This window comes from Pogona vitticeps, chromosome 4 (assembly GCF_051106095.1).
Source record: "Pogona vitticeps strain Pit_001003342236 chromosome 4, PviZW2.1, whole genome shotgun sequence".
NCBI lineage: Eukaryota > Metazoa > Chordata > Lepidosauria > Squamata > Agamidae > Pogona > Pogona vitticeps.
In genome coordinates, this window is record NC_135786.1 from 26,281,341 (window position 1) to 26,300,728 (window position 19,388).

The window sequence follows — 19,388 nt, forward strand, 5'->3', positions numbered from 1 at the left end:
TGAAACCTGCCTCCAGGAACAGCAACAATGAGTGTCATTCAGCTGAGCCTGCTGGATGGGAATACTAAGCATACCAGAAGGCTACTGACCCAGTATAGGCAAAAGGGTTTTAGAATGTGCAATAAGGAACCAATGGTACTAATTTTTACCAAAGAAACAGATATTTTCAGTTCAGTTGGAACCAAATTCAGATCATCATGTGTTACAACCGGTCTTTACAATGCTGTGTAGAAGGTTTAAAGGCACAATTAACAAACTCTAAGCTAGAGAAAGTTGGACAGGTTGTCATGACTACATAATAAGAGGGCAAGGGGAGAATACTATGGCAGAAATCCTGTTTTAGTAACTACTTAGGTAGATTCTCAATTACTTTCTGGAGTGGTATAAGAATGAGGTTACCAGCTCTCTTCCATTAATTTGAAAAGTTCAGAATTACTATTTTGGAAACATAATTGGCAAAAGAACCAAAATGAGGTAAAAACTGAAATGTGGCACATGTGAGTTTCATGCTAGCTCCGCCCATCCCGATGTCCTTGAGGACTCCTGAGTGAAACTGACAAATATAATATCTTTCCAATTTGGGTACATTTGTCATGGGATTTCAGAAATTTGGTCTATGAAGTTGGTTATAAATATACTAAATAATATGGAGACAGAAGGTAATACATGCAGAAAATAGGATAATAAAGCAGCCCACTTTGTATATAATCATACACAGCATAAGCCAACAAAACCAAAGCCATGCTTTATTGTTTATATTAAAACTCACGGACGTTGCAACAAAATGTTATACTACTTGTTCTAGTTCAGGATTCCAGATAGCCAACTTAGTCCTTGTTCAGTCGTTTTGGTTTTCCGCCACTTTTAGGTCTCCCCACCACAACTTTTGTATACCACTGGTTCGCTATTCCATGCATATTTCCTTTTAAAGACTTACTGTCTGAATATCAGGGCAGTTAACTCACCAAAGAGAAGGGGGGTGGAGTGATGAATTGGCAGAGAAGCAAAAAGAAGTTTTCAGTTCAGCCTTGTTTCCAGCTTCATAAGGTAGTTCTGCTCAGGCCATTCAAATTTCCATGAGGGAGTTAGAGCAGAACTACCTTAAATCTTCCTCCTCTCACTCTGCCAATTCCTCACTTCTTTTCTTCCCCTTTTGATTAGCCAGCTACCCAATGGCTACATCAGCAAAGCTTTAAGAGAGAAAGAAGGAGGGAGGAAGGGAGAGTAAAGCAGAGCCATGCACCCAAGTGTGGAGAGCAGAGGATTGAAATGATAGCAAATTTCCCCGCTATCCGGTCTCTTTAACTGCTTCTGTAGCCAGCTGGAATGCTTTTAAATACAACAGCTACAAGCCCCTCCATGCTGGCTCAAATGATAGCATTACCTGAATTGATCCAAATGCATTTGATTTAAAAAAAAAGAGAAGATGAAGCCCCAGCAAGGAAGGAAAAAACTATGGATAATGGGGGAAACCTTTGTCTGATTAACACTGACTTTAAGTCATTTAGTCAATGGAAAATAATGCAAATCAGATCATCCAATCCCGGAACATTTCCTGCATTATTTGTCAATGTAGTCACATTGTCAATTATGGAAGTGAACAATGCAAGGCTGTATAACAGAGTGGAATATGTATTAGAATAAGATCTAGAACTATCTCAGTGTTGTCCTTTCTATGAGTTTCTACTGGTGTTTCTGTTTCACTGAGTAGGAATCAGAGTTCCTATTCATTTAGTCCTCCTGAAGCTTAAAAAAGAAAAGAATGCTAAATATGTTTCAAAACAGAAAAGACAGCAATGACTTACTTATGTAATCAGGCACAAAGCTCTGATGGAGGCAACTAAAACTGGTAGAGCATATTATGACCCAAGGAAAATTAAATTCAGTGAGAGAATTACAGCAAGTTTTAAAAAACAACAATGAATACTGGTACGTCATAGGTTATAAAATCAGGTATATCAGGTATATTAAACATATTAATGATATATAAAATAAAGAAATGCAATAGATGAGTCTTTCATCTTTAACCAACACAGAAAGGGACACAAGAATGGTAAGCCTGTGGTTCAGTTTCTTTTCATGGGACCTGCACTTCATACCTCAATGACAGAAGACGGCCTTAGCAATTTGAGAAACCTTACATGTATCCACAACAGATCAGGTCAAACAATCCTCAAGTCACTTTAGGATGTCCTTCCACCCCACCCAAAACAGGACTAAGCACAGCTTTACTGAAAGGCTTAAACTTTGACCAATGTCATCCAAGCAAGCTTGATGGTTGCCATAACCCTGTCTTGAAAATTGCATCATGAAGCTGCTTATCGTTTCTTCTTGGTTTCCTTCTTCGGCTTTTTACTTAATGATGCAGTGGCTGCTTTGGGCTTCTTTATCACTTCTGAACTTTTCATCTCAAAGCTTTCAACATCCTATTAAAATTTTGTGGAGGAAAAAAATAAAGTCAAAACTGGTTTTCTGTGTATGTTCACAAGGTAATGACACGTATGAATCAATCTTAAAATGAACCCATTCTAAACCTGAAAAAAAAAAAATCTAATGATGAGAATTCTTTTTCCTCCACCAATCAAATGTTTACTGCAGTCCATGAGAGATGACTGGAGAAAATATTTCTGTTATGGGAAATCAGTGTCTCAGCATTTTGTTGAAAGGAAGGGAAAAAAAGGAATCCCACACATGCATGGGAAGAGAGCCAGGTTCCTGGAAGAAGTCACATATATGCACAGATTGCTTCCGCTCATTAAGCAAGCTTTGGTATAAATATTGTTTTAGGCTTCTGGATAGCTTTGAAGTCCATGTGTGCCAACTGGAAAAGGCAACACCATACTGGCAGAGAAACAAGCTTCTAAGAACACAGTGCAGATAACACTGCATTAGGGAGGACAGCTGACAGTATCTTTATCGTCATGGGGCTCAGCTCAGACCTCTTTCAAGTAACCAGGCTCTTGCCATTGATGCTCATGCAGCCTTCCGCGAAAGGAGATCTGGCTTGCTTCCCAAAGGATATGATTCACTCCCAGGAAGCTGGCCAGAAGAGCTCCAATCCTCCAGAGAAATGGAGTTAAGTGCCATTTATTATTCAGGGTCTAAAAGTTCACAGCCATTGCAAAAAGATCACTGTTGTCTTCTAATGTCTGATTTGAGGCAAGCCTCCAAAGGCAGATTCCTCTGCAAATGTAAGGTGCTCGGGATGTGGAGGAAACTGGAGCAAGCTGAGCCCCTACCATGATTAAGGAGCATCCTGGCTTGTGTATTAGGTTTCAACTCAGAAGTGATTTTAGAAAGAAAAACACATGGCAGAGTCTCACAATGGCTCCTTCCCCCAGGATATGCACTGCTGTCCAGCTCCCAATCAAGTCATTCAACTTGTCCATTTCCCAGCCATATCAGGGAAGTAGAATGTATTGCTTAAAACAATTCAACAGGCAACCACATTTGTGCAATTCAGTAAGACAGTTAGTAAAAGTAGCTGGATGATTCAGGCACTAGTGGCCTGCAGTTCAAAAAGGAGAGAGGAGTGGGGGGGGGCAGGGGGAGCCTACCACTACAGAATGAGCATACACACACACATACATAGACTCCTCCCTGCTTGGGACATGGGTCACCCCCGATTAGAAGCTCAGAACTATGTTTCTTTTTGGAAAGGATTGGGGAAGCCCACGCTGCAGTTCTACTGTATAAAAAATTGCAAGCAGATCTTGTGGGGGGGGCAGCTTACTAACTTTGTACAGTGGTGCCTCGCATAACGTTTGCTTCGTTTAACGTTTTTTTCGCTTAACGTTTATTTTTTCAGAGTCAGATTGTGCTTCGTATAACGTTTTTCCCTATGGGCGATTTTCACATAGCGATTTTGGGACCATGCTTCGCTTAACGTTTTTTGTTTTAGGTCCCCTGCTTCACTTAACGATGTTCATTTTTCCAATTACAAAAGTGTCTTAACATGTTGAAAAACGGTTTTAAATGCTTGGTGCACCTTCTAAAATGTGTGCATACTTAATTTGGGGTTGATCTGACTTTTCGTTAATTTTTTGTGAATTTTTTTCTCCCCCATAGGAAACAATGGAGCTGTCAGATTTTGACAGCTGTCAAAAGTTGGGGGGGGGAAATTCAGCATAAATTAACGAAAAGTCAGATCAAAGCCAAATTAACCTTTGCATCCGTTTCAGAGAGTGCAGAAGCTAATCCAAGCATTTAAAGCCATTTTTGACCCTTTTATGACACACTTAAATTTGCAAAAATTGACTTCGCAAAGCCATTGAAATGTATTGAGTCGGTTTCAATACATTCCAATGGAGGAAACATTGTATCGTTTAACAATGTTTCCTATGGGTTTTTTCGCTTAAGGACGCCAATCCGTGCCTATTGGAATGGATTAACCGGTTTCCAATGCATTCCTATGGGAAATGGTGTTTCGCATAAAGTTTTTTTCGCATAAGGTTTTTTTTTTTGGAACCAATTAAAAACGTTATGTGAGGCACCACTGTATAGTTAAAACCCTGGTATATTACAAAGGCTGAAAATATTAAGAGTTCAGTAGGCCTGACTGCCAAGTCAACATATCTAGAAGTATGCTGTAAAAGCCTTTCCACAAGAAAGACATGGCAAACTCTTGACAAGAAACCACAGCCAATCCTGCTCCATCCTGTGTGTTCAGGTTGTAAGTACTTACATAGAACAACTTACTCATAGTGAACCCCCTCTTCCAACAACGGAAGTTTAACTAAATTACATTACAATTGTAATGTCACAAAGAAATGTAATTCCTTTAATAGTATAATGATACCATCTCAGTTACTTTTCCAGTTATAGGAATGCCCCCCCCAAACTGTGGAGGAGAAACATTGCATGGTTCATTCAAATGTTGATCTGTGTTGTGTTTTATGTTGCTGTCTTGTGCTTTCTTGTGGATGTTGAAGTGATGATAAGGTGCATAGGAGTGAATGAGGTTTTTTTGTTTTTTTTAAAAAAAGCCAGACCCCTGTAGCATTCAAATGTTTCTTTAAAAGTAATTACAATTATATATGTCAAGTTACTTTGAGGCTTGAGAAAGCAAAGTGTTATTTTTAAGGCATTTAACTATAATAGTAATTATCTGCTTTGGGAGCTTTGGAATGATAACAAGCTAATTACTTTTAAATGCAAATGCCCACACCTTGAATATAATGTGACTGCAAAAACAAATGTATTATCCTTTCCTACTCTCCCTTTTAATTTTTTATGAGAATGCTTTAATAGTTTAAGCATATAACTAAAAATTACATTGGCGTGCAATCATTACACAGCATTGACACCTAAATAATATAAGTGGCTTTCATTTTTAGTGTTAATATACTAGAGCTTTAGGCAACAAAGATAACCACTGGTAGCATTCTTGCCACTGTCAGGTATGACAATACTGGCTTAGGCAGACAACAGGTCTAATCTAGCGAAGATTTATCTGTTGATCCTCAAGGCTTATTTGTTCAGCCCACCAGCGATTAAAATCTCAGTAATTTTATATTTCAGGCACTGTTGGGCTACAGCAGTGGTTCCAACCTTGGGTCCCCAGATGTCCTTGGACTAAAATCCCCCAAAGCCTTCATCACTTGCTGTGTGGCCAGGATTTCTGGGAGCTGGAGTCCAAGAATATCTGGGGACCCAAGGTTGGGAACCATTGGACTACAGTTTCTATCAGCCTTAGCCAACACAGGCAATCATGAAGAACAGGATCTGCTGTCGAACAACACCTGGAAGGCCATGGTTCCCATCACTGTTCCAATCCAATCTTGCAATTTCTGCATTCCTAGTATTTTTTACTGCTCATGTATCTTTTCAAATCAACCCACAGGCTTTATTTCTCCCCTGTTTAAACATGTTAATGCATCTATGACTCAAAGAAGCATCTTGGTTTGCTGATGTAACTGGTTAACTGGCCTAGTCATCAGATACAGCTAACTAAACTACTAGATTCTTAACAAAGGTAGCCTTTGGGTGGATGTGGGGCAATACTGGATAAGGAACATAGAAAGGGAATATTTCCAGCGTAAAAGTCACGGGACACATCTTTCAGCCCTGTAAGGATAGATGTGCCACAATTTTATTTATTTATTTATTTATTTATTTTTTTATTTATTTATTTATTTATTTATTTATTTATTTAATTTATATGCCGCCCACTCTACCCAAAGGTCTCTGGGCGGCTTACAACAATTAAAATTCAATGCAATAAAATAAAATGATTAAAATACAATTAAAATACAATTAAAATACAATTAAAATTGCCATCATTAAGACCCACAGTTAATGTTATTTCAATTAAAAGCCTTCTGGAACAGGAAGGTTTTGACCTGGCGCCGAAATATCATCAGTGTCGGCGCCAGGCGAATTTCAGTTGGGAGGGCGTTCCATAGTCTGGGGGCAGCTGCCAAGAAGCTGCTGTGATACTTTGTTGTAAGCAAAGATCTGTGCTGGGACAAATGAATCCTGAGGCTTCATTACCTTCAAGGTCATTTTTGCAGCCTGTGGGCCATTCCTGGAAAACTATTATTTTGATAAAATAAACAAAATAAATGTTTAAGGAAGATTTCCCATCAAACTGGGACTTCCAGCCACTTCCTATCTTTTTTTTCCACCATCACCCTGTGTTTTCAGAGCTCAGTGTGGCCTCCAGTGGGACGCAGATCCTAAATATTCTTCATCAAGGCCTAAAATAGAGGACTAATATAGGCCAATATATTAGGTTCTGATTTTAGTATATCTTCAGGAAATGAAACAGCTTCTGTTCAAAAGAAAAAGATTTTTGAATGTTCTCGCAACCACATTTTATAGCTAATTTATTGACACGTTATCTAAACTCTGGCCAGTATCTTTACTGTACGCTCATGAAATACCAGGTGTCTGAAAGAAAAGATTAATCATGCAAAGATACTGAAACCAGGAATAAGGCTAACCATTAAACGACTAGGGGTGGGGGTGGAAGAGACCTTGCCAACGGTTAAAAGATGCAGCTGGAGATATGTCATCATACTCACAAAATAAATTTGGCTAGTTACAATAACTTCAAAGCTTTAATCTTCCCCTCCGCCTTTTTTTTGAGGGGGGGGGGGTTTACTTAAAAATATATACCAGACAATGGTCTTTACAACTTAGGCAGGAATGGATATTCTATTCAAAATACTATCACTACCAGCTGTACACTAAACAAAGAACAACCCCGACCAGGATTTTCTAAATTAAAACTCACACAGTTTTTGGCCGGATTCAAGATTATTATTTTAGAGCTAAATTAGTTGATCAATAACCGTAACTTCTTGTTGTATTTATAACAAACTATTTCATGTTTGGGCTTACTGTATCTGAAAATCTATAAACATTCAAAATATTTGGTTGCAGAGCCACAGACAACTAGAATTCCCCCAAAAGTGTACATGATAAAAACAGAGGATTCTGGAACAAATTGTATGCTAAGAAATGGGGGCAGAGGAATGCTTTGAAGCTAAACAGGAAACATAATGATGGCCCAGATGCTCCTTTTGGGCAGGCAAGATGCTATTCTACTTCTAGCTTCAATCAGGCTAGGAGTACATTGCTCAGAGTTTATAAACGTTACTTGGGGAACTGCTGTTCCCAGAATCCTGTCCTCCACGCTTTGGTTCTGGGAGATAGGAAAAGGTAAAGGTTCCCCTTGACAATTTGGCCAGTTGTGTCCGACTCTAGGGGGCGGTGCTCATCCCAGTTTCCAAGCCATGGAGCCAGCGTTTGTCCGTAGACAGGTTCCGTGGTCACGTGACCAGCACGACTAGATACGGAATGCTGTTACCTTCCCACCATGATGGTACCTATTTATCTACTCACATTGACACACTTTTGAACTGCTAGGTTGGCAGGAGCTGGGACAAGCAATGGGAGCTCACTACGTCACATGGATTCGAACAGCTGATCTTTCAACCTTGCAGCCCAGAGGCTTTTGGGGTTTAACCTGTAGCACCACCACGTCCCTAGATACAGACCCCCAAAAGTAACTTTTACAAGCTTTGTAAATCAATGAAGATATAACTTCAAATAATCATTTGCTACCTGACCCTTTTTCCTGCATGGTTTTTTTGGAAGTTGTAGTAACAACAAAAGCAACAAAAGGTAACTTTCTTTCTACAAACATCCATATGGTAATTGAGCCCAATACATGGTCCTCTATTGCACAATAACCTGACAAGGAGGTGAAGCTTCCCTAGAAGGGTGCTGCACGTATTAAAATTGTGTTCTGACCAGCAGAAGCTGATTGAATCGGAGAAAGCTATGTAAAGCTGAAAGACTCACCCAAGCTGTGAGCTGCTAACCCCTGTTTTAGGGAAAATGTCCTGGCAGGAAGTGAAAATTATAATCCATGATGTTTATGATGTCTACCTACATCCTAATTTAAAGAGAAAAAAGTGGACCAATACGAGAAAATCAGATAATAATATTGCTCAATGGTCACTCAATTACAAGACCCAAACATGTTTTTTGTTAGAAGCTTCACTCTCCACATATAAGAACAGCTTACCATTTTGTGAGTCTTTGGAATGGGAAGGATTATAGCCAGTACACAGATGAGCTGGAAAATGGCACCAAAGAAAAGGCCATAGTGGAGGACGTTCTCCATGAATGTAGGTTCAGGAATTTCAGGGGGTGAGAAGTCCTGTTCAGCAGCCATGTCAACACTATTTCCAATAATTTCAGAGCTCTTGTTTCTGCAACAAAAACAGGCATTTTGATGGTGGGACATATTTGTCATGGTAGCCATTTATAAATGTCAGCGACAAAAACGGTGGAAGCAAATAAAATGCTTAAATTACTCAAGAGTAGGATACCCACTTACCAAAATGTCCCCACCATCCAAGGTGTTGGCTAGTATTACCTTTTTCCAAATCCTAGCCCCTTTTTGCTATGGGAAATTTATTTCTTCTTCTGTTTACTGAAATTTGCACCTGTAACAAAGCTCTCCCACAAGGTTTTTTTAAATCTTTTCTTAGCCTGAAACCACTGTTTGTAGGTTCTCTAATGTTCTATGTCTTACATGCTTATGATTTCTTGAAATTATTTTAGAGCTAATTAATATTTATGCTTTCTTGAAATTATTTTACAGTTAATTGTTCAGTTTTATTGTTTATTTAAACTGTCTTGATTTCTTTGAAACTGGAAAGATGTGTGAGAGGTTTCATATTATTCAGCAAGTATAATGCTTATTCTCAAGTTTGTAAGCTGAGCAACAAATACATATCTTGCTGTCCAAAGAACCTTGAAATACATTAATTTGAACTAAATTAAATGTTTCTGGTGTCAGATCTGATTTACACAGCAGTGTTACACCAACAGGATTTTGCCCCTTAAATTCTTACTCTGGAAACAAGTTTAAAAGGAAAAACCTCACTTCTTTCTTTTTAAGCCCTTGCATGTTGAAAGGGAGAATGTAAAAGTGAAAGAAGGTAGGATGAGGAAATTTAGACCTCCCCAGACTATGTTGTTGTTTAGTCGTTTAGCCGACTCTTCGTGACCCCATGGACCAGAGCACGCCAGGCCCTCCTATCTTCCACTGCCGCCCGGAGTTGTGTCAAATTCATGTTGGTTGCTTCTATGACACTGTCCAACCATCTCATCGTCTGTCGTCCCCTTCTCCTCTTGCCCTCACACTTTCCTAACATGAGGATCTTTTCCAAGAAGTCTTCTCCTCTCATGAGATGGCCAAAGTATTGGAGCCTCAGCTTCAGGATCTGTCCTTCCAGTGAGCACTCAGGGTTGATTTCCTTCAAAATGGATAGGTTTGATCTCCTTGCAGTCCAGGGGACTCTCAAGAGTCTCCTCCAGCACCACAGTTCAAAAGCATCAATTCTTCAGTGGTCAGCTTTCTTTATGGTCCAGCTCTTACTTCCATACATCACTACAGGGAAAACCATAGCTTTGACTATGCGGACTTTTGTTGGCAAGGTGATGTCTCTGCTTTTTAAGATGCTGTCTGACTATGTAGCATGATCTAAATCTGTAACTGGATGAAACCTGAACACATTAATGTGGAAGTAAAAAAAGAGAGAGAAGAAATGGTGTGCCTAATTTACTGCTGATCCACTGCCTAATCCAACAAAAACAACAAATTCAACGCACCTATTTGTTAACATAAATAGCTGGATGTTTTCCAGGGTGGGATGATTTCAATCAAGCAATTTAAAATCACCTCTACTGCTCTAAATTACTTGCCTATTTGTTTATTATCCAGATTTATTATCTGCCCAACATTAGCTTACAGTATCAAGAATACAGAAGCAATTAAAATACATAAAACACATATTAATAACTATGACATTAAAAGCATCATAAAATCATGCAATGGAGATACAATTATCTGAAATAAATTTAAAGGCAAGGGAAAAATAAAAAGGCCTTCGTCTGACACTGAATGGCATTAAGTTAAATGTCAGTAGAGCCTTTCTAGGAAAGTACTTCAAAGATGAGGGTAGCACCACTGAAAGAGTTTCCCCAGCAATCATCTACATGCCTAACCAGGTAGTAGGGGGCTCCCAGATGAAAGTCTTGGATGAAGATCTTAAAAACCTTAGCAAAACACAGGGAGACAGGCAATCCATTCCATCAGGGATGAGCAAAATGTGGCCCCCAGATGTTGTAAAGACTTCCATTCTTGCAGCTCTAGTTAGCAAAGTGCTGGGAGATGCAATTCAATGACATCTCGAGGGCCAAACTTTGCCTATCTTTGACTTAAATGAAAAGAACAAGACATCCCGTTAGAACTTTAACATGCCACATAAAAATACATGGTGGCCTAATTTAAGAATATACAGGAAGATCACAAATGGGACCCCAGCACTCTCCACTGTGCTGTCCATCAACTGGACAAATGAAATATTCATCCTACCTGATTTCTAAATAGAATCATAGAGTTGGAAGAGACCACTGAGGCAATCCAGTCCAACTCCCTGCCATGCGGGAACATCCATCAAAGTACTCCCAACAGATGGCCATCCAGTCTCTGCTTAAAAACCTCCAAAGGACACCCCACCAACCTTTGAGGCAGCCTATTCCACTGCTGGGCAGCTCTGACCGTCAGGAAGTTCTTCCTAATGTTTAGATGGAATCTCATTTCCTGTACCTTGATATTGGGTTTCTATTTGTACAATAGTTTTGCTTGTAAAGAGGTGCAATCTGTGAATTAATGGTGGCTACAGGAGGCAGGACCATAAAGAAGGCTGACCACCAAAGAATGTATTCTTTTGACTTGTGGTGCTGGAGGAGACTCTTGAGAATCCCCTGAACTGCAAGGAGAACAAACCTATCCATTCTGAAGGAAATCAACCCTGAGTGCTCACTGGAAGGCCAGAACCTGAAGCTGAGGCTCCAATACTTTGGCCATCTCATGAGAAGAGAAGACTCCCTGGAAAAGACCCTGATGTTGGGAAAGTGTGAAAGCAAGAGGAGAAGGGGATGACAGAAGACTACCAAGATGAATTTGACTCAACTCCGGGAGGGAGTGGAAGACAGGAGGGCCTGGCGTGCTCTGGTCCATGGGGTCACGAAGAGTTAACAACAGGAGGTAGGTGGATTAATACTTAGAATACCTGGGGGGAAAACACAACCATACAAATTCTAGGTATTAATCCTCAAAAAGAAGGAAGTGGCAATCAGAAATGGGGTGGTTTACTGCCCACTTCAAGCACTGAGTTTCAATAACTATCAGAATTCAAGCCTGAAACACCTTCTTCCAAAATGCTGTTCTTGATCCTACAAACTATTCAGGAAGGTTTTCTGTGTTAACGCCTTAGGTGTCACTCTTTGTGAAGTAGTCCTCTTGCTCCCACTTTCCCGATACCTTCCCCCATTTCCAGAGGCTGCTTTTACCCCCATTAAATGACTAACGGATCAAATAAGATCCTCTGACCTACTTTCCTTCTCTCCCACCCCGGGGGAAAAGACTAGACTAATTACTAGGTATTTGGGGAGTAACAAAAGCTGATTTTTCAAGCAGCTAGGAGAGGAAACAAAAAAAGGGGGGGAGAGGGAGAGAGAAGCAGGAGCTTGTGCAATAAAAAAGAGACCTAAACGCAACGTCTTGGCATGTTCAGGACAAACATACAGGATTCTGCTGCAATTTTTTCCATAGCGACGAATGCAGAGGCTGGTCCCCAGAAGACAAAAGACGAGGAAGAACCTTCTTTTTCATATAAAACAGAACAGAATAAGAGCCTGCAACCTATTTTTGCACACATATTTAAAGCACATCAAAGGGGCAGCATTATAAGCCGATCTCCTGTCCCCCACCCCCGCTTCTGCCCCAGAACCCCACATACCTCTTACCTCCACCCCCAAAAGATATTCTCTCTCTCTCTCTCTCTCTCTCTCTCTCTCTCTCTCTCTCTCTCTCTCTCTCTCTCTCTCTTTCCCGGAAGCGATTCTGTTTTGCCCGGAAGTACTATCCCCCTCCCCTAGCAACCACCAAGAGCCAAACGTTGTTAAGGAGGGCCCCACGCCACCGAATTTATTCTGCCTTGCAAAGATTCCGGCTCGTTGAGGCAGGATCTTCGGGGTCACCTTTTTCCCGACTATGGAAATATTTAGAGAGCAAAGCTCTGGCGTTTGGGCGATCTCAGATGTGGTTGCTTTGGGAACCAGCGGAATCCCCTTTCGAGTACGCAGCTGTGGGCAGAATGCCTTTCCCCCTTCCGCTTGTTTCAATCATGTGCCTTTCCTGCTACAAACACAACAACTTTAAGCCTGGGGTCAGTGACACAGCCGGTTATAAATCAGGAGGGGTGGAGAGCGTCAAACAGTACACATAAACATGTGTTTGAATATTTGGAGTTTTAGAAGAGGTATCCCTGCTAGTCTGTGCAATATAGGGTTTTCCAGCTCTGCAGTTCTAAGGTGAGGATGATTTATAAGACTGTACATTTGGCATTACCAAATGTAGCACTTCTGCTGTTAATCCACTGCCACTGTTATTTTCTTCACAACTACCGAGCCCATCTCTCATCACAAGATTCTGAGGTAAAAACTGTCTCTGTTCCCTACATTAACACACCTGGTTCTTCTACTAACTTCTTTCTTTCCCTTCTTGAGATTTAATTGCGTCTTCACTTATCCCCCAACCCAACCACCCCTTCTCTCTCTTCCGCCCGTCTCATCTCTGCTCAGACCTGGTCCCTGTTTTCTGTCTTCTTGAAGAATTTTTACAACATAGGCCTAATTACTCCCATGTATCCAATGAACATCGAGAATGTGAAACTGATATTTTATCTACATTTCATTCTGTTTCTTTAGGTCTGGCAAAGTGGATGTGTCCACGAAAGTTGACATTAAAATACAGTATAATAGTCTTTAAGGTGCCACATGTTTTTGTTTTTTTGTTCAGTTTGTTTCTTGGATTTTGCCTGATATTTATTTGAATATGTATTATCTGTTGGTGCAATATTTCGAGATTGGACTCCCTTTGACCCTCCACCTATTGTTGAACTCTTGATATCATGACACATCATGGATCAGGCTGGCTGGGTCAGGTAGGAAAGAGAACCCACTATTATCTGAAAAAGCTATTATAATTCAGTGGGCCAGTTCCTACCTGGGGTTAAAATTATGTTGTTTTATGTTTTGGGATCGCTTGTGTATTGATCAGAGTGGCGATTGGTCAGATGAGCAGTATATCAATCAATCAATCAATCAATCAATCAATCAAATAAAATATCAAATGGGCCTCCTGGGAGAGGGGCCAGCTACCTGGAGCATGTGGGAGTGATAGAGTTCGCCGTACTTTATGCTTAGAAAACCCTAGGAGGGTCACTGTAAATCAATTCTACTTGGTGCACACATCATTATTAGCGTCTGAAAGCAAGGGTAACCTTGTTGGCACAGAACAATTTACCACATATGTAATGAGAAAATACCTTCATTATGCCTGTTAAAAAGTTGCCCCCCTCCAAAGTCTGCAAGCTTCCCAAATTACTGTCTTATCAGGCAAGATTGGGGCGGAGGGCTGGAACAACAGTCCTTAATGTTTATGTGGGGTGAGATGCAGACAAATAAAACGGTCTTTTTTTTTAAAATTAATTTTTATTTTATACAAAAAAAAATACACAAAAGAACACATACATAACAAAAATACAAAAAAATACAAGTAATAATGCTTATTATAAACTAAATTCTAATGTGCACCCCATACCCATGGGACTCTATTTACTATAATAATTTTTTTCTTACAGATTACCTCTCCAAAATTGTATTGAGTATTCTTTAGAGGCTTTCCCCCTTCCTTTCACTAACACAAATTCCACAAATTTACCCCAAATATCATAGAAATTGTTACATCTTATTTCCCCTCTTTTTATTTTAAGTTCCATAGTCAATTTATCATTTAATGCAATGTCCCATACTTCACAATACCAGTCTTCAATTTTAATATCCTTCTTGTCTTTCCAAAATCTAGCTATTAATATTCTAGCACCTGTCATAAAATTAGTGATTAATTCTTTCGAGTGATGGTCCAGATCTGTATTATCAAAAATTGACAATAAATTTTGACATTAAAATCAATATCTTTACCAAATATATCACACATTTCCTTAAAAATCAATTCCTAAAATTTCTTAACCACTTTACATTCCCACCACATATGAAAATACGTACCAATTTCCTCATCACATTTCCAACATGCTTTGGAGTATGTTTGATTTATTATATTCAATTTTACAGGAGTCGAATACCACCTTAGACAGATTTTAAAAAAATGTTCCTTTATTCTTGTTGACATTAATCTTAACACTCTCATCCTCCACATTTTTGTCCAATCCTCTATTTTAATATCTGTTTTTAAATCGTTTTCCCAAATTAATTTTAAACCTTCTATTCCCCATTCTTTTTCCTCTTGTTCCAAAATTATATTATATATTTTACTTACTATTCCTTTGAAAACTAATGGTAAATGTAGAGAACTTACTAAGTACGAACAATTTTTGTCATCACATGAAGATATGCAAGATACAATTTTGAAACAAATAAAACGGTCTTATCAAGTGGTGTTAAGATTTCACTGATGGCAGCCCATAAACATACAGAAAGTTAGACAATTAGAAATGTTTGATCTTTGGGTCAATGCAAGCCCCCATAGTGAATTCAAAAATGTGTCCATCCATGCTTCCCAATCATTCTATATATATCATTTACACCAGCCTGACTCAGACTGGTTTGATGAAGAAACAATGTGCAGGAATATATACTATGCAGTATACATACTGCTACTTTTATGTTTGTTTTTCTGCTTGATTTTATTATTTTTTTCTTGCATTGATATGATAAATGTAATAAATGTTTTAAATACATGAATGAATGTTTTGAATAAGTGTAAAAATATTGATTTTTGAAGCCTAGAATAGAACACTGTTTTTCATATATCTTGAAACTAGAATTTATGTTTGCCATGGGATGTTGCAAAGCTGGATATGATTAGGGTAATCTTGAAATATGCCAAGTCAATCCTTTTTGCATTTATCCATCTTGTGATTATCACTGGTATTTCCAGTATTTACATAGCCAGAAGTCATAGAGGTCCAAGATTTCTCCCTAAGATATCTGTGTGTTTTTATGCATGCACGTGCACACAAAATGTCATGAAGGTCTTGGACTCGGACCACAGAGTGCTTTGATGGGACTTGTGGAAATCACTGTTTCATTTTATCTAGTTTTAAACTGGTCTAGTTGGTAATTCATCTTAACAGGAACTGATCAAATTGATAGGACATCTTAACAGCCCATATACTGGCCATTTTTATTGTAAATTTGCAATATATGAAAGATGATGGCTGGCAGTGTGCCATGGCAATTCTAGGAATTGTTTAGATTTGGAAGAAAGTGGGATTGGGGAATACTGTTCTGAACTCCTTCTCAAGCTAGATGAGGACTTCATATAGAAACAGGATACTGTACAAATGATCTGCAAGTTACTATGATAGAAAAAATAATTAAAAATCACATAACTACCAAACTAGACAGGAGAAGAAGATAGCTGAGATAAGATGCATACATATATTCTAGAGCAGTGATGGTGAACCTTTTTGAGCCTGTGTGCCCAAACTACAACACAAAATCAACTTATTTAATTCAGAGTGCCAATACTGCAATTAAACCCCAAATGCTGAGTTTTGGTTTAGAAAAAACAACTACTCCTGCACTGCAAGCGTTAAATGTTTGTTTTTTTCCCCCCATGGGCAGTATTAACAAATAAATACTTACTGGTCCTCCAATCCCGCATTGGGCTAGAACGGTAATGGTCGCCATTGCACCCATCCGCTGGACCACTGCACCAACAGAGGAGAGTGCTGAAATCCGGGATTGGTGGATGGGTATGCATTTCTCTATGGCAACTCATGGCTCGTGTGCCCATGGAGAGGGCTCTGTGTGCCAGTTGTGGCATGCGTGCCATAGGTTCACCATCACTGGCCTTGTGGTTCAGGTGTCTATGAATGCAAGCCTTGATTTCTCTCAGTTTGAGAGAGAGCCGTAGTTGTGTTCTTTCATTTTCGTTGGGGCCTAAGGCACTGAATTTGCTGCAGACTTCCTAGACATGTAGAGAAGCTTCCTGTATTCTTGCTTTGATGGGCAAAAGCCTGACCTGTGCTAAGATTTGCATGTGATATTATCTTTCACAAGACCTCTTTCTAGTGTACCATTCATAACTGTTATACTGAGAATACATCTTTCCATGACTGTTGTTTGCAGTAGTACTAAAGGCCTGATCCAGAACACACTCTGGGGGCAGCAGAGGGAGGCAGTCCTGTGCCTGCTTACCCAGCAGTATGTTCCATTCAGCTCCGCTGGACTCTGAGGAGACATGTTTAGGTTTGCAAATTTCTAGCTACAAAGCAAGTTCTTCCAGCAAATGGGTCAATGTGAATTTACCTAAAATACAGGGCCCCAGGAACAAAACAGTTGGGCCACCTGCCTGCAACATCGGCTATAATGAACATACAGGCATGCAAAGCACAGTCACTGGTACTAATTTATTGTCCAGACTCTTATTAATAATTGATAGGTTTTTCCTTACTTTCTAAACTTAATCATGATCTACTACAAGTCATAAAGAGTAGTGTTATGTAGGGATTTAGCTTGTCCACTAGAAGGCTAAAATTGAGGGGAGAACAGGAGCACCCCTGCAACGTTTCCAATGGCTTCATGCCTCCTCCCCCACACCTTCGTCATCCTTAAAATATTTAGAATTAAGTGTGCTTTCCTCCTTTATCAGCTATTTTCCTCCAGGAATCTGTCCAATCCCCTTTTAAAGGCATCTAGGCCAAATGCCCTCACTACATCCTGTGGCAAGGGGTTCTACAGACTAACAACACACCGGGTCAGGAAATACTTTCTTTTGTCTGTTTTCACTCTCCCAGCATTCAATCTGAATGGATTTTCCTTGGTTTTGGTATTGCGTGGAAGGGAAAAGAGCTTCCCTCTATCCACTTTATTCCTCTTCTGCATACTTTTATAGTGTATTCCTCTTCTTGTGTCAGCAGGTGTGTGAGTTCAGCTGGCTGTGACTTGATTTCAGCAGTTTTGTAAGGAAGCAATTGTGATCTCACAGAGCCCCACCTCTCTGCTGACAGATAAAAGGGGCTTGTTGGCCAGGGCAGGAGACCAGAAGGGAGGCCAGTGGCCAGAGGGCACTCCAGCAGAGAGAGCGGCAGCGGCTGCAGGGGACCCAGCCCTTGTGCCCAAGGCAAGTTCTCTCCCGAAAGTAGCTGAACTTGCTAAGTGGGCTTGTGAGTTAACAGCTCGAGGCTGGCGGAGATCCATGGCTTGAAGCTGGCTGATGTCGGCGATGGACCGGGGGGAAGTTGGTGGACGTTGGCAGACGGAAGCTGGTGGAATATCCCTGCGGAAGCTGGCTGAGGCTGCAAGGCGGAGGCCAGCAGAGGTTGGTGAATGAAGCCGGGGGACGTTAGCCTCCTGAAACCAGTTAGCAGGAGCTTGGTGGATATCAGAGGGAAGCCCAGGCGTGTGTGTGAATGGCTGGTGGAGTGAAGGTGCGTGTGTGTCAGTGGAGTTGCTGGTGTGTGTGTGTGTGTGTGTGTGTGTGTGTGTGTGTGTGTGTGTTAGAGAGAGAGAGAGAATGTGCGTGTGAATGGGCTGGCTGGCATTCCGTGGGGATATCGCTGGGGCGTGTGTGTGACCCAAGCATTCGGGAGCTGGCGGAGGCTGGCTTCAGAAGCAGAGTGGAAGAGATAAATGGGTGGATATTCCTGGTGGAAACCAGTGGATGTTGGCAGGTGGAACTTCGGGATGAAGTTGACAGAACATTGGTCGGTGGATACGCCTGGGTTGAAGCTGGTTGACGGCAATGGATGAGCTTGCCCTTAGTTGTTTTTTTCTCCCTCTTTCTCTTGCAGGGCCCGAAGTGTCCTCTTCTCCAGAGGGATGCGAGGGACGAGAAAGCAGGCGTCCTGCTGGTGCTGAACCAGGCTGTTGTCTCCACTGAGGATACCCGCTTAGCCTCTTTTCCAAAACCAATAAAAGAATTATCTGGAATGGTTCTGAAGTGTTGTTTGTCAGGGGCTGTCACAGGATTATCTTCCCCATCCCCTCTTTATATCTGGGGCCCAATGCCTGGGGTGGGTCTTTGTGAATTCATGGTGTGGGGCCTTGTGATATCACAGGAATTGGGAACATAATATTTCTCCATGCATGTGTGAGGGAGTGAGCTAGGCATCGTGGGTTCCCTGTCTGATCTCCTAAGCAAGTATACAGTATTATGTGTCGTGTTGGACAGACACAGGAAACAGTGAGCCCTGGTGCCATTCGGAGAGGGTTGGAGTTGGGTATCCAAACACTATGGCCATCCCGTAACAATAAATGAGACTCGCTCCTTCCCTTGCACCACTGCTCCTCAAATTTGTTTGCCTGGCCTGGAGATTCAGGGGAGCCCAGCCATTTCCTGGCACAGCAGCTCATTCTCTGAGACCAGCAAGCCTCATCATCATCAACACCATGAGCACTCCATGGACAGCTCCTTGCAGAGTACAAGTGGGGAGAAAATATGCCACTTCAAAGAAGCTTCCAGTCCAACCTCTCATGCCAGTGCCACAACCAAGGAAATACAGATGGGCAACGATTTGGAGATGACTGTACATTAAAATTCATGTGGATCCATGCCGTGGATAGATGGCAAAAATACACTGGTACTGCAAAATCTGCTGCTTGGGAGCAGTGGCTGCCTCTGAGCACCTATCTAGAGCATATCAAAAGGGTTAGAAATTGACTAGGGAATCCTACTGACTAGCTTAGAATCCCTTAAAACTTGTGTATAAGCAGAGTTGAGGCTCCTACTATATTGCCTCACAGGAAGTGTGGGATTATCCAAGGAAACCAGG

At 40.8% G+C, this 19,388-nt stretch overlaps 1 protein-coding gene and 1 long non-coding RNA gene across 4 annotated transcripts; one reads left to right on the forward strand and one right to left on the reverse strand.

Annotated features, from left to right (window-relative positions):
• Positions 1-730: 730 nt before the first annotated feature.
• MANBAL (mannosidase beta like) lies at positions 731-12,420 on the reverse strand. Of its 3 annotated transcripts, none has more exons than XM_072996944.2 (3): positions 12,334-12,420; positions 8,537-8,723; positions 731-2,426 (listed from the first exon to the last, which is right to left on the reverse strand). In XM_072996944.2, the coding sequence occupies exons 2-3, from the start codon at positions 8,684-8,686 to the stop codon at positions 2,319-2,321; spliced, it is 258 nt and encodes an 85-aa protein (XP_072853045.1). In that variant the 5' UTR covers positions 8,687-8,723; positions 12,334-12,420; the 3' UTR covers positions 731-2,318. The 3 variants fall into 3 exon arrangements, with proteins under 3 accessions (XP_072853045.1, XP_020644910.1, XP_078248721.1); XM_020789251.3 differs by having other exon boundaries at positions 12,327-12,420; XM_078392595.1 differs by having other exon boundaries at positions 12,113-12,338.
• A 74-nt stretch (positions 12,421-12,494) lies between these two features.
• LOC140706524 (uncharacterized) lies at positions 12,495-18,546 on the forward strand. Its single transcript, XR_012086177.2, has 3 exons — positions 12,495-12,900; positions 17,535-17,935; positions 18,408-18,546. It is a non-coding gene; the product is annotated as an uncharacterized LOC140706524 (long non-coding RNA).
• Positions 18,547-19,388: the final 842 nt, after the last annotated feature.

Coding starts and splice junctions, on each gene's coding strand:
- MANBAL (XM_072996944.2), bottom strand. CDS start 8,686: ATGGCTGCTGAACAGGACTTCTCACCCCCTGAAATTCCTGAACCTACA. Junction 2,427..8,536: donor TTCCAAAGACTCACAAAATG/GTAAGCTGTTCT, acceptor AAATTTTAATAG/GATGTTGAAAGCTTTGAGAT.